Source organism: Triticum aestivum, chromosome 3A, assembly GCF_018294505.1.
Source record: "Triticum aestivum cultivar Chinese Spring chromosome 3A, IWGSC CS RefSeq v2.1, whole genome shotgun sequence".
Lineage (NCBI taxonomy): Eukaryota > Viridiplantae > Streptophyta > Magnoliopsida > Poales > Poaceae > Triticum > Triticum aestivum.
The window spans coordinates 674,900,582-674,914,523 of record NC_057800.1 but is presented as its reverse complement, the minus strand read 5'-3'; the positions used below and the strand labels follow the sequence as shown (position 1 = coordinate 674,914,523).

General features: G+C 48.1%; 1 protein-coding gene across 1 annotated transcript; it reads right to left on the bottom strand.

The window, feature by feature from the left end:
* Positions 1 to 367: 367 nt before the first annotated feature.
* On the bottom strand, positions 368 to 5,891 carry LOC123063128 (probable histidine kinase 3). The gene is made up of 11 exons (XM_044486867.1): positions 4,976 to 5,891; positions 4,591 to 4,863; positions 4,051 to 4,217; positions 3,755 to 3,964; positions 3,428 to 3,614; positions 3,290 to 3,341; positions 2,976 to 3,205; positions 2,772 to 2,870; positions 1,530 to 2,650; positions 1,085 to 1,438; positions 368 to 789 (listed from the first exon to the last, which is right to left on the bottom strand). The coding sequence occupies exons 1-10, from the start codon at positions 5,411 to 5,413 to the stop codon at positions 1,180 to 1,182; spliced, it is 3,036 nt and encodes a 1,011-aa protein (XP_044342802.1). The 5' UTR covers positions 5,414 to 5,891; the 3' UTR covers positions 368 to 789; positions 1,085 to 1,179.
* Between the last annotated feature and the right edge of the window lie 8,051 nt (positions 5,892 to 13,942).

The following is a 13,942-nucleotide window of genomic DNA, read 5'->3' as shown; positions in this document are numbered from 1 at the left end:
GGGCAACGCTGGGGCAAGTAAACACAGGATTACACCATTGCAACCACCATGATTAGTTTAGCCCCCACCGCAAGAAAGTGCGTCAGTTTGGAGACCTTGGGGAACGATGGCATAATGCGGCAGTTAGGTCCCATGACAGCGGCCCGGACCACGTAATAAACAAGGGTTTAGCCATGGGTGGGTGACATCAGGCAAAAGCCGTTTTCATCGGACGGAGACGCCACAAAAGCCACACCACCATTAGGATATGCATGTTTATTACTAGCTGGGTAGAGAAGAGAAGAGAAGAGAACCCAACCAACAGCAGGAGAGGCTTCAGGAGGTTGAGGACTCTGATAGGGACAGGAAAGGAGAAGAACACAGCAGCTGAGAGTTCAAGAAAAGGAAGGCTTCAGCTTTGAATGTGTGATGACTTACAGCTTGGGACACACAGCGCAAAAAAACACATTCAAATGCACAAAATGGAAATTCCTGCACAAACCACCAGCACCTAATTATGTACACCCATACAATTCCCCGGGAGGAAAAAGGAAGGAAAATTTTGCTCTCCCTACATTTTACATTTACATTACAAAGGCGGAGGACGTCGGTCGAGCTGAAACCTGCGGTCAGCGTATATGGTTGGCGGCCTTTTTTCACGCAGACCGTCTCCGAGAAGTTGCTGAACAAAATGCCGCGCGTGCGTCCCGGCTCCAAGAGCTTTACACCTTTTTTCTTTGCCTCTTGGTGGGATGGTGTACCAAGAAACAGAGCCTGGGTGGCTCCATCTCCAGGTTTTTAAGCTCATACCTGGAATAATAAGAAAAATCATGACATTAGACATGAAGGATTCCGCGGTGTATAATATAATGATCTCGGAGATCTCAAAATCAGAGCTTGCTTTAAGAAATTGTAATAGTAGTCCTTTAGAACCAAACCACCACAAACAAACTTCAGCAAGAAGGCCTGCTAACTAAGAATTGCTTTAAGCTTTATAGACCTTATATAAATGCATATCACATTTTTCTTTTGCCTACCAGCACTAGTTTGATTCTTCAATAAGAAAGAAACATGGATGCGGATAGGAGGTTGCAGAGGAGCTTACTCTTGGGAGCACTGCGGCTTCAACAAACTCCTCCACGCCATGCCATGAGCTGTGTGGCGACATCCTCCACTAATTTACACTCCATATAGACCTACCTACTGAACATGGTCATGATTTTGGAAAAATCGAGTTACTTCTCTGTACAACTGCTCCCCTTCGAATGGCTTGGAGACATAGCCATCCATTTCACATTTCAAGCAGTGCTCATATGTTGCCTGGATGACGTCTGCTGTCATTGCCAATATCGGAGTTCGCCACCTCCGAACGTTAGCACATTCTGGTGGCGCTTCCCCGCGTTCTATCCGCTCATTTAGCTCTCTTTCCATCATTCTGATCCTCTTGGTGGCTTCAAACCTGAAAAAAATGCATGATAAGAACTTCACTAACTTATGACTGACAGATTAATAATCGAAGGAAATGGTGAGCAGCCACCTAAAAGACCTACCCATCCATTTCTGGCATTTGTATGTCCATGAAACAAGCATCAAAACTGTGAGGTGGTTTTAGCAATGCGATTGCTTTCTTCCCACTGTCTGCGCAAATTACTTCTGCGCCGTACTTCTTGAGAGCACCAGCAGCCACTTTAAGGTTCACAACGTTGTCGTCAACCACAATGATTTGCCTCTTGTGAAGAAGGCTACCCAACGCTGAGTTGCCAACGACTCCATTCTTGCCATGCACCTTATCTACTCCGCCCAAAGCCCGCCTTAGTGAGGCCTGAAGCATACTTGCACGAAGCGGCTTCATGATTACATTCAAGTTATGCTCCCTCGATATATTTGAACTGCTCTTGATAGAATTCGTAGGGTTCTCCAAAAGAAAGAGCTTCGGAGGGTCTGACTGATCTTTGCTCCGCAGTTTGCTAAGCAAATGAGGCATTGAATGGGATTCCTTCATCCAGGTTTCCTTGTCAACTAGCACTAGCCTTGTAACTAGTGATGCGCAGTTCATCTTAGGAATAACTTGGTTTACATCAGTGGTCAATTCCGTTTTGACTCCAAGCCTTTGCAAATGGTACTTGGTAACCTTGGCACGAACCGGCTTATGATCAACTACCAATGCATTTATCCCTTTAAACCCTGGCGATTTGTTAGCATTTGCATTGGAGCGTGCCTTCGTAAGCACTGCAGTGAAGGAGAAAGTAGAACCAACATTGGGTATGCTTACATACCCAATCTCCCCCTTCATGAGATGAACCAGGCACTTGCTGATGCTTAACCCGATGCCAGTGCCCCCATGGATGCGGGCAATGGATGGACCAACCTGCATGAAAGGCATGAATATCCGGGATTGGGCTTCAGGTGGGATGCCGACGCCGGTATCTTCAACAGATATTATCAATCTTATTGTTTCAGGCATGATGGGAGCAAAGGTCATCTCAGACAAGTGTAAATCCGTATTGAAAAGTTGGAAGCTCTGCCAACTCTGCCTTCTGTTAGCTACCTGGTAGCCACTTAAGGTGTTGTAGGTGTTGTTTGTGTTTTGAAATTCTGTTTCCACCTCTAAACAACTCATGACCTCTTCGACGACATGAACTGTCAAGTAGATATGCCCTCTTTCTGTAAACTGTGAAAAAAAGATAGAAATCTTCAGCCAACAAGTAACAGAACACATATAAATAATGAACATTCATAACAACATGCTTTGTATTTCTATTTGCACTATTCACGTATATTAATCATCTTACTTTTATGGAGTTCCCCATGAGATTTGTAATGATTTGCCTCATTCTACCCGGATCGCCAATAAGTGTTTGTGGAACTTGATCAGAGACGTACACTGCCAACTGCTCACGTAGCACGTAAAGATAAAATCATGAAAAATGAAAATGGTTAGTGCATTCCAACAAAATACACCAAAACTGCACTGCAAGAATCTACTCTGGAATTACCTCCAGTCCTTTCTCCTGAGCTTTTCCACAGAAGAGAGACAAGATGTCATCACAGACTAGTCTAAGATCAAAGGGCACTGCCTCAAGCTCGAGTTTGCCAGCTTCTATCTTCGCCTGATCAAGAACCTCATTTATGAGGGACACTAAAGCTTTTCCGCTGGCTTGGGCTGTTCTAACATAGTCTTGCTGCGTTGCGTCCAGATCAGTATCCATGAGCATTTGGAGCATTCCTGAAAAAAGTGGCGATTGCTTAAATCCCTTCAGTCAGAAAATAATGGAGTATACATTATGGATTAGATCAATCACACACTTACCTAAAACCCCATTCATTGGAGTTCTGATCTCATGTGAAACTGTAGCCAGGAACTGCAAACAAGCAAAAGAAGGGCATGGAATGAGAAAAAAAAAATCAGTTAGACAAGCAGTATAGGTTGTGTAGAGAGATTACTAACCTGTGACTTGGCAACATCTGCAGCTTCCGCACACTTCTTGAGCTTCTTCATAATTTGAAGATCATCTTCAACTTTTGCGATACGATGCACAGTAGCATAAAATATATGTCCAATGAGCAAAGCAATCACATAAGCCCCTAACGAATATGTTATTGCAAGCCATGGCAATGGTGGCTTTTGCATGAACCTGTTGAAGAGGAATATGTCACATGAACAGTTGTTGTGTTTTACAGAGAAGAAGGGAGAGAACAGGACACATGGGCAGTACTACGTCGAATGTATCCATACTGCAGAGTCGATAAAAGGCAAGAGCGACAAATCAATCACCTGCAATGCATCTCATGCCGCCTAGATGGATCGCCAAAGTTGAGCGTGCTATTATGGTACATCCCACTGCCTGTATCATCCGAACCATACATGCTGATCGGCTTGTCATTGGTAGTATCATACACATTCACCATGATGGACTGCTTCCCCGCGAGCTGATGAAGCAACTTGTCGACGAGCGCTTCTATGTCAAATATGCCACCTAGATAGCTGCTTGCAAGCAAAAAGCAGCCAGTTAGAGATTCTGTTGCATACTCACATATGGCTGGAATAGGATGCTCTGATGCAGACTTTACCCTATGGCGGCTTGGACGCGCTCCTGCGGCCTCGCATTCGCGGGGGGCTCGGACTTGTACACGGAGTACGTCAAGATCACGCCGAGGCGGCCGTTGAGCAGCTGGAAAGGAGCAGTTAGAACACCCTTCCCGGATTCTCTGGCTCGTATTATGTTCTCGCGATCGTCCTGCAGAAAAGCAAGCGAAATGCACTTCTGTTAGCATCAAACAATGTTAACTCAGAACCAACGATTATTCCTCATCAGAGTAGAAGAATCCCAAGATACTAACAAGTGACCACACCGTAAGTTGGTAAAAAAAATCATTCACTGTCAGTGGTAAAATACTGCTAGTAGCAGCAGCGCTGGCTGGGCTGGGCTGAGCTGTAAAACCACATGAGGAGCACCGAGAGGTGCAGCTTTATACGGCCGGCCGGGCCTAGGCTAAAAAGGATAAATCTAGCTTAGCTAGCGTGAGACTTGGGAGTGGGGGGAAAAACGAAGGCACCGAGATTTTTTGTGTGGGATAGGAAAGCAAGCAAGTAAATTAATGGTCACGCACAGCGCCGGAGAGCATGTCGAAGGAGATGACGTTCTTGTAGGCGTCCTGCGCGAAGATGACGGGGGCGTACTCGTCGGCCGGGCCGCGGATCTCGGCGACGGCGGCGTCGCCGGGGCCCTGCGAGTTGGGGGAGGAGTACATCTTCTTGATGCTCCAGCCCTGCTGCCGCTCGAAGTGGTCCCGCTCGGCGTGCGTGACCCGCACCGCGTACGCCACCCCGCTCGTCAGCGGCCGCTCGAACGCCGTCCTCTCCGCGTACCTCGCGAACGTCGCCTGCGGGCATGCCGGACAGAACAGGGTTAGTTACTACTAATCGGCTTCACTTTCCGGCATCACCGCCATGGGAGACGGGACGGAGAGCAGAGCAAGATTGATGGTGCCGTACCTGGGTGATGGCGGAGGGGTTGAGCGAGTGGTGGAAGGTGTTGACGAGGATGGCGAGCGCCTGGAGGTGGTTCATGCTGACGTTGAACTGGTCCTGGAGCATGCGGGCGCGCTCGTCGCACATGCTGGCGAGCGACTCCCGGCGCTTCTCCACGGCGCCGGAGTCGAAGTAGTGGAAGATCTGCAGGCAGATGAGCGTCCAGCCGACCACCCAGAGGAAGAGCGTCCAGCGCCACCAGCGCTCCCGCGCCTCCCGCGAGCCGTGCCCCCGCACGTGGCTCCGCAGCGCCTTGGCCGACAGCTTCTCCGGCAGCGGCAGCCGCACCCTGTCGAGCCCCATCCCGAGGAACCCCACCAGCCCGGCCGCCACCGCGCCCTTCCCCTCCATCCCGGCGGCCCCCTCCCCGCCGCCTCGTGCCGAGCGAGCAGCGCCGGTCATTCGGCTACATCGCCAGCGCCGCCGCAGTGGCTCCCCCGCCGCCGCCGCCACCACGCGCCCCCTCCGCACCGCATCCACGCCGCACGGACACAGCGTGGTCGAGGAAGCTGCCGCCGCGCCCGGATTGGAGGATTGGATGCCCCGGAACCAAACCAAACCGGACCAAAAGGGGGCCAACAGCCACGCGCTTTCGCCGGTCGCTCCGCCCTGTCGCCCACAATTTCGCCGCCTCCGAGCTCCAAAATCGCCACCACCAGACCAAACCAAACCAAACCCCCGACCTGTCGGCAGGCACGGCGCTTGACCGACCGACGGACGGCAGCCGGAGAGAAGAGAAGAGAAGAGAAGGAAGGCGAGGCGAGGAGGGGGAAGAGCAGCTCCAACGCCAACAGCAACAGGAATAGGGCGGGCGGCTACAGGAGGAGGACGGGGGAAAGGGATTGGGTTGATTGGAGCAGGGAGAGAGAGAGAGGGAGGGGGGGGGGGGGGTGGGAGGGTGGGAGAAAGCAAAGCGGCCAGGAGCGGGGAGCGAGCGAGCGAGCAGGGAGGAGGAGGCAGTAGAGAGTAGACTACTCCTCCTACTGCTAGAGTGGTAGAAGGTGGCACCAATCGCAGCAGCGGTAGAGGCCAGCACGCAAGTGGCTCCTCCCATCCTCCCCCGCCCCCTCTCCTTTTCTCCCTCCTCATCCCCCGCTAATCTCATCGCTCCACCCACACAAGCGGCACAGAGAGGGGGAGAGTTTAATATGGCACGCGTACCGCCCATGCGTGTTTTAATTTTAACAAGAAGACTACTGTTGCAAATCAAATCAAATCCGACTGCTGCTACTACTTACTATACTTACTACTACGCCTCTTTTATGCTTGCATTCATTTGGCGTCCTGCCGAACCCAATTCAATGATTTGTTTGTAATTTTATATGTATATATATGGTGTGTACTTGGCGTGCTCTTAAACGGACGACCACGACGGCTTGGCTTGCCATGAATGTCCGCTCCATTTCAAAAACGGGAATGAAGACGGAGTCGAGGCCGGGCGGACCCGTGGGTTGCCGCGGCCGTGCGTTTGCCGAATGGGTGCGGCTAGGCCTCCGTCGACGAAGATTTAACCAAGTCTCTATCAAGTGACGACGTAAGATATAAATAGGAAAGAGAGAAAAAAAACTGAAGAAAAATGCACGGGTCTCGATGTAGAACCTCACGGACGTAACATCGACCGAGACTTAACAAAGACCGAGACTTGGCAAGAAGGTTGGCGAGTTGTTCTGGTTGTTTCTCTTTCAGACATACATGAGTGCATGCAAGTGCGGTTGTTTTGGTAGCCTATGTAGTGACACGTGCTGGGCTAATACTATGTTTGCTAGCCATGTATACACGGTGAGACATGTTAAGCTCATGTTTTCTTTCGTAGCCTGCATTTGGTTAGACGTGCTGAGCTGAGACTACTGTGCTTGGTAGCACGTATCCGGGTGTGGCATGCATCGATGGAGTTTTTGACGCAAATGATCAGCATTTTCACCCAATGAAAATATGAGAAAACGTATTTGAACACTCAACTAATAATTCCAGCAATAAAACATCGCCATTCCAACATAATCTCAATAAATGGTAAGAAACATACTACTTCAAACCGTAAACACGTAATTCAAAAGGTTGCTTCTCCATATCTCTTGGGTATATGCTGTGCTCCTGTTTGAATCTTTGCTCTTTAAACAACATATTAAGGTGAAATGGGAAGGCATGAAATATATTCAAACTCCATTAACTCGTGCTCGACAAGGTAAGAGAGCAAAAAATAGAGATAGCAACAAAAAAGATCAATACAACTCCCATATGTCACTTTTTATTTGCAGACAAGCAAGATCAATTGAAAAAAATATCCTAGAGAATTTAAAAGGCGTACCGCCCATTCATGTTTTAGGACTACTGTTTTAAATGAACAAACTTGCAAATCCCCCCCCCCTCTTTTATGTTTACATTCATTTATTGCGCTACCAAATTTAATTCAAAATATTTATATGGTACGCACTCCCTTCACTCTTAACTAGAGGACATCTTGTCATGAATGTCATGAGACTACATCTTGTCATGAAGTTAGTTTGAGCATAGTTATGTTTTAAGACTAATTAAATTAAAAATATCCTAGAGAATTTAATAGGTGTACCACACCCATGTGTGTTTTAAGACTACTGTTTCAAAACAAACGCGCAAATCTCCTCCTCTTCTCTTATGTTCACATTCATTCATTGTGCTACCAGATTGAATTCAATTTATTTATATATGGTGCGTACTCTCTTCGCTCTTAATGAACGTAATTTATATATGGACATCTTGTCATGAATCTGCCTCCCGCTTAAAAAAATAAAACAACTTGTTGTAATGAGCGTTAGTTTGAGTATAGTTACATGACAAAAAATGACAGTATATTTTTTCCATCTGAATGAAATGGAAATAAAGCCTGCCATCCCTAAACAAATACTAGTGTGTTTCATGACCAACCTAGTGATATTGTTCCACCTAACCAATTGTTTTCTCGAGGGGAAAGGGCATTTTTAATTTTTACATTCAAATGGTCAAGTGACCCTCCTTTATCCGTGTGCTTCATTAAAATATTCGCACACACACGTTTTCGAAATACTCCCTCTGTTCCTTTATATAAGGTGTATTTTTTTATATAAAATTCCAGAATGTAAGGTGCATTTCTTTTAATTCCTCATAATTCTCTTGTTAGCCCTTCAGAAATAAGGAAAATATCTTTCTCTTGATTGTACGTATCTCTCCTTATAGCAAAAGAAGGAAACTATTTCTCTGTCGATTGCATGTATCTCTTACTTTCCTGTAGTTACTGATTTACTGATTTCCTGTAGTTACCGTGTCTGAAAAAATACACCTTACATAAAGAAATGGAGGGAGTAGTTGTACACATGTGTACATGAGGTGTTGTTTCTTCCCCCAGACTCATCGTTAAATCACAAAGCAAAATGACTTTGCTGCGGAAATCCCGGCGCTTCATTAGATTACTACGAGCCACCGACGACTAAAACCTCCCCGTCCATAGCAAGCAAACAAAACCCGGGAGGGGCGCCGCGACGTCGACGTGTAAAGTAAAACCCCGGCTCAACGAACCGTTCATTCGGCGGACGGGGGTCGATCTTTTTCTGGGAGGCCGCTGCTTTTTTTTTTTCTGAGACAACTCACGAAGCTTTTTATTGATTCGTCACAATGTTTACAGGGACGAAAGAAAGATTTTCGGGATGGCCTAACCATATACGGCGGCCACCCCCGAGAGATAGAGCATGCTTCGCTAAGTTGTGAGCTTCATAGTTTGAGCTCCTAAATTCATGGCTAACCCTACACATATCGAAAGTTGCAGAATGGCTTAATATTTCATGCACAATAGCACCATATGGAGATGCGTCCTCCTTCTTCAGAGAGCCTACTACCTTCTTGCAATCCGATGCAACATGAATGCGCCTTTGGTACAAGTCCTCCGCAAGTGCAAGTCCTTCTCTGATCGCCATGGCCTCTAGCGTTTCCGGGTCCCCAATATGCTCCATGATCAGCGCCGAAGCTCCCAAAAACAGACCATCTAAACTTCTGCAGATTGCACCCACAGCCCCGAAACGGGCTTGCCTTGGTGCGGCCGCGTCCACATTGATCTTCACGCATCCCGTGGCCGGAGCCTGCCACTGGGTTGGTCTTGCAGCTTTGACTACGGTCCTCCGAGGTTCACTTTCCTTAATATATCTCAGGTCATCAAGAAAGCTTGTGATAAATCCATAAGTAGATTGCGGTGATTGGAAGATGTCCTCATAGATCGCTTTCCTTCTTGCTCGCCAAATTGCCCACATAATAACAATCATGTGTGCAAGCATATCTCCGTTCAACACTCCACTCATAGCAAAAAGCCAATCCTTGGGGTGTTCTTCCACTCTGTCCACGAGATGATGAACCAACTCCTCCGGAGCTAAGGCCCAAACGCTGCTTGACATCGGACACATAAAGAGTGCATGTCTCCAAGAGTCAACCGCCCCGCACAAAGGGCATTTGTCCTCGGTGGCCATATTGCGGTGTTTGAGTAAATCAATAGTGGGCATGGAGTTTCTCGCCAATCTCCAAACGAACATGCGTAGTTTCGATGGAACCTGCATGTGCCAAATAGTACTCCACTTGTCCGCCTCCTGCTGCACAATAGAAGTTCCCGCTTCTCCGCTCAGCCAGGCCTCCCGCTCATGCTTTGTTCTGAGGATCATGCGGTAACAGGACCGAACACTGAAATTTCCTCTTGGTTCTTCCTGCCAAGCCCAAAAGTCCGCAACCTTGCGAGTACACAGTGGTATCTTCAGAATATCGTCGGCATCAAACCGAGCAAAGGTTGCTCGAATCAGCTCCTCTTTCCACGATGCCGTGGTACTATCTATAAGCTCGGAGACCATGATCGGAGGGTTTTGCGTTAGCGATGTGATAGGTCTTCTTACTCCCTCCCTCGGTATCCAATTGTGTCTCCAGATATAAGTGGACTCGCCATCTCCAATCCTCTTCACAGTACCCTGTATCAAAACATCCCGACCGTCAATGATCGAGCGCCAAACCTGAGAAGGGTGTGACCCAAGCTCCGCCTCAAGAATAGAAACCTCCGGGAAATAAACAGCTTTTAAAATCCTGGCACTTAAGCTCAGTTCCCCCGTTAGCAGCCTCCACGCTTGCCGTGCTAGTAGAGCTAAGTTGAAGATCTCCATATCCCGAAATCCCAACCCTCCCAAACTTTTCGGGCTTGTCATAATATCCCAAGCCACCCATGCGGGCTTTCTTCTCCCCTGCTTGCTTCCCCACCAAAACTGTCGTATGATTGAGGTTATATTTTCACAAAGGCCTCTTGGCAACCTGAAACAGGACATAGAATAGACTGGTATCGCTTGGGCCACAGCCTTGATTAACACTTCTTTACCTGCTGAGGACAACAGCTTCTCCATCCATCCTTTGATCTTCTCCCACACCCGGTCTCTCAAGTATTTGAACGTGCCATTTTTCGAACGTCCCACATCGGTTGGCATGCCTAGATAGTGTTCATTCAAAGTCTCCTTGTGCACATGCAAGGTGTTTTTTATTGATTCCTTCAACGTGGCCTGACACGACTTACTGAAGAAAATTGAAGACTTCTCATGATTGATTCTCTGCCCCGAAGCTGCGCAGTAGGTCTCGAGCAAGTTTGATGCCACACCTGCACCCTCTACGTTGGCCTTGAATAGCAACAGGCTATCATCTGCAAACAACAAGTGGTTAACGGTGGGAGCCGTTGGGGCCACTTGAATACCTGCAAATGATGACGAAGAACTTGATTTAAGGAGGCACGAAAGGCCCTCTGCTGCAATCAAGAATAAGTAGGGGGAGATTGGATCTCCTTGTCGGATTCCTCTCGATGGCTGGAACGATTCGAGCTTCTCTCCGTTGAACATTACCGAGAAAGATACCGAAGACACCATGCTCATCACAGTATCAATCCACTGTCCTGCAAACCCAAGTTTAGTCATGATAGCCCTCAGATATGTCCACTCTACCCGATCATAGGCCTTCATCATGTCCAATTTCAGTGCACAAAATTATTTGATTTTGATCTAGACCGCTTCATAAAGTGCAGACACTCATAAGCTGAAATTATATTGTCAGTAATTAACCTTCCGGGGACAAAAGCGGACTGCTCCTCAGAGATAATGTCTGGCAGAATGAGTTTCAGTCTATTTGCAATTACCTTGGATGCTATCTTGTATAACACATTGCACAAACTGATAGGTCTATACTGAGATAAAGCAGTGGGGCTTGTTACCTTGGGTATGAGCACCAAAACCGTATCATTGATGCATTCCGGACTCTCCTCCCCCCGGACAATACTCAAGATAATTTTTGTTACCTCCTCTCCACACACATCCCAGTGTCTTTGGTAAAAATGAGCCGGGAAACCATCGGGCCCCGGCGCTTTTGTTGGAAACATCTGAAAGAGGGCGGTCTTAACCTCCTCATTCGTATAAGGGGCACACAATGAGGCATTCATCTCTGCTGACACCTTCCTCGGAACATGATCAAGTACTGCATCCATGTTTTGAACACCCTCCGAAGTGTACAGATCGTGATAGAATTCATTGGCCAATGCCCGTAGTTCAGCCGGATCATCAACCACTACCCCGAGGGAATTTTGGAGGGCTTTTATCATGTTTTTCTTCCTTCGGATACTGGCTCGTAGATGAAAAAACTTCGTGTTGCGATCGCCCGCAGTGAGCCATTCTATCCTGGATCTTTGCCTCCACATAACTTCCTCACGATGATACACCTCGATCAAATCTTGGTTTATTTTCAACTCATTATGTGAGGGAGCTATCCTTGCTGGATCGGCCCGCAGATCTTCCAACTCCTTCTTAAGCCTCTTTATTTCCTTCCGGACGCTGCCGAAAGTGTCTCTGCTCCATTTAACTAGGCCATGTGAGATGGTTTGCAGTTTTTGTTTCAAATCCTCCACCGACAGACATGGAGGGCTAGCTTCCCAATCTGCTAGAACCACATCCTTAAAACCTTCATGTGATTCCTACATCACCTCGTATTTAAAAGATTTCTGTGCTTGCAACCGATCTGTATCTCCGAACTCCACCAAAATCGGTGCGTGATCCGACGTGGCGCATGTGAGATGTGAAACCGAGGCCATAGGAAACTTGTTCATCCATCCCGCATTAGCTAATGCTCTGTCCAACCTGCATCTTGTGTAGCTTCCTCCAACAACTTTTTTCTCAAAGGTCCAAAAGTGCCCCGAGTAGCCCAAATCTTGCAACATGCAAATATCTATAGTATCTCGGAATGCTTGTATTTGAGCATTACTCCGCTGCCCAACCCCCGCATGCTCTTCCGGACGTAACACTTCGTTGAAATCACCCACGCACAACCACGGCAAGGAGCTCAAAGTACTGATATTCTTCAAAACTGTCCAGGTTTGGTGCCTCAAATTTGTTTGTGCTTCCCCATATACACATGTCAGCCTCCACCTATCCTGGTTCTGTTCCTCGACCAAAACATCCAAGTGATAATCAGAGTAACCAAAAATCTCAACATTTATTGACTTATTCCAAAACAGACCAATGCCACCACTTCGGCCCTGACTACTAACAGCATATGCATTATCATAACCCAACGTACCAGCTAAAGCTTCTACCCTATTACCATCTATTTGTGTTTCAACTATGCACAACAGGGTAGGGGCAAATTGCCTCGCGAAATCACGAAGCTCACGAACCGCCGCGACTTTGCCCGCGCCACGGCAGTTCCAACACATGGTACTCATTGGGCCCGGCGGCGCTCCTCGAAGGAGCCCGCCAAGTTCTTAACTGCTGAGTTTGATCCTTCATTCCCTTCTTCAAAAGTCTTAGATCTCTTCAACTCCCTCGTCGGTGGTGGACTGGCAACAGAGCTGCCCACAGGCACCAAGGCTAGATTATTGTCAGCTGTAGTCCTTCCCTGCCCTGCAGTATCATTCTGTGTCCTTTCTAACAGTCCAGCCGCTAGCCTTTTCCTGGTCGCGTCTTCCATGTCTACGTCCTCAGCCCCCGGCGCTGCAGCCGTCCCTGTTCTTCCCATGTTCTTGGTCCCAGCATAGCTAGTATTGCCCTCTTCATACCTGGTGTTGTTCCTACCACCAGAACGGCCTCCTCTCCTGCCTCCACGATTGCCACGGCCTCCCCCCGGGCCTCTTCCTGTACGCATTACCCAGCTCGCTCGCAGGTCCTTGAACACCAGGGCAGATGGTGGGTGGATCCCGTTCCCATGCTCCTTGTAAAGATGCCCAAGCCTACCACAGACGGCACACCAGTCAGGCAGCTTTTCGTATTTGACTCTGTAGATCTGCCTCTTCCCCTCTCTGACCATGGATACAGCATTCTTCAAAGGTTTGGATACATTGATCCGCACCCAGACCCGGTAGAAATTACCAATGAAATCATGAGACAAGGGCTCCGTAAACAAGACTTCCCCTACTTTGGCCGCCAGAGGGGTAATCAGATGGGCATACAGATCGGGCAGGTCGTGGATTTGAATCCAGATATCGATCGTCTCTAACTTGACCGTCGACGGCTTTGAGATCCCATCATAGCGAGCCATTACCACCGCATCTCCTCTGAAGTTCCACGGCCCGTCATTGATCACCCTCTCCCAATCTCCCAAGCACGAGAATTGGACGGTATACAGATTCTCTTCAAGAGGTTTGAACTTCACTTCCTGCGCAGCATCCCACGCCGAACGCATATTCCTATAGAACCAGGTCTGGCTGTATGTCTTGGTGGTGTTGACTCTGGCAAGCATGATCCATCTAGGCCCCTCCGCAGGAGCTTGCTTCTCATCAAAGATCACATCATCTAGGTCTTCCTCCGTCAGTCCCAGCTCTCGCATCATCGCCTCAACATCCTCCTCTACATCCGCCGTGGCCGATGCCGCGTTCGAAGCCATCAAGAACCCTAACCCGATGAGGCAACAGATCGGGTTTTTTGTTTGGGG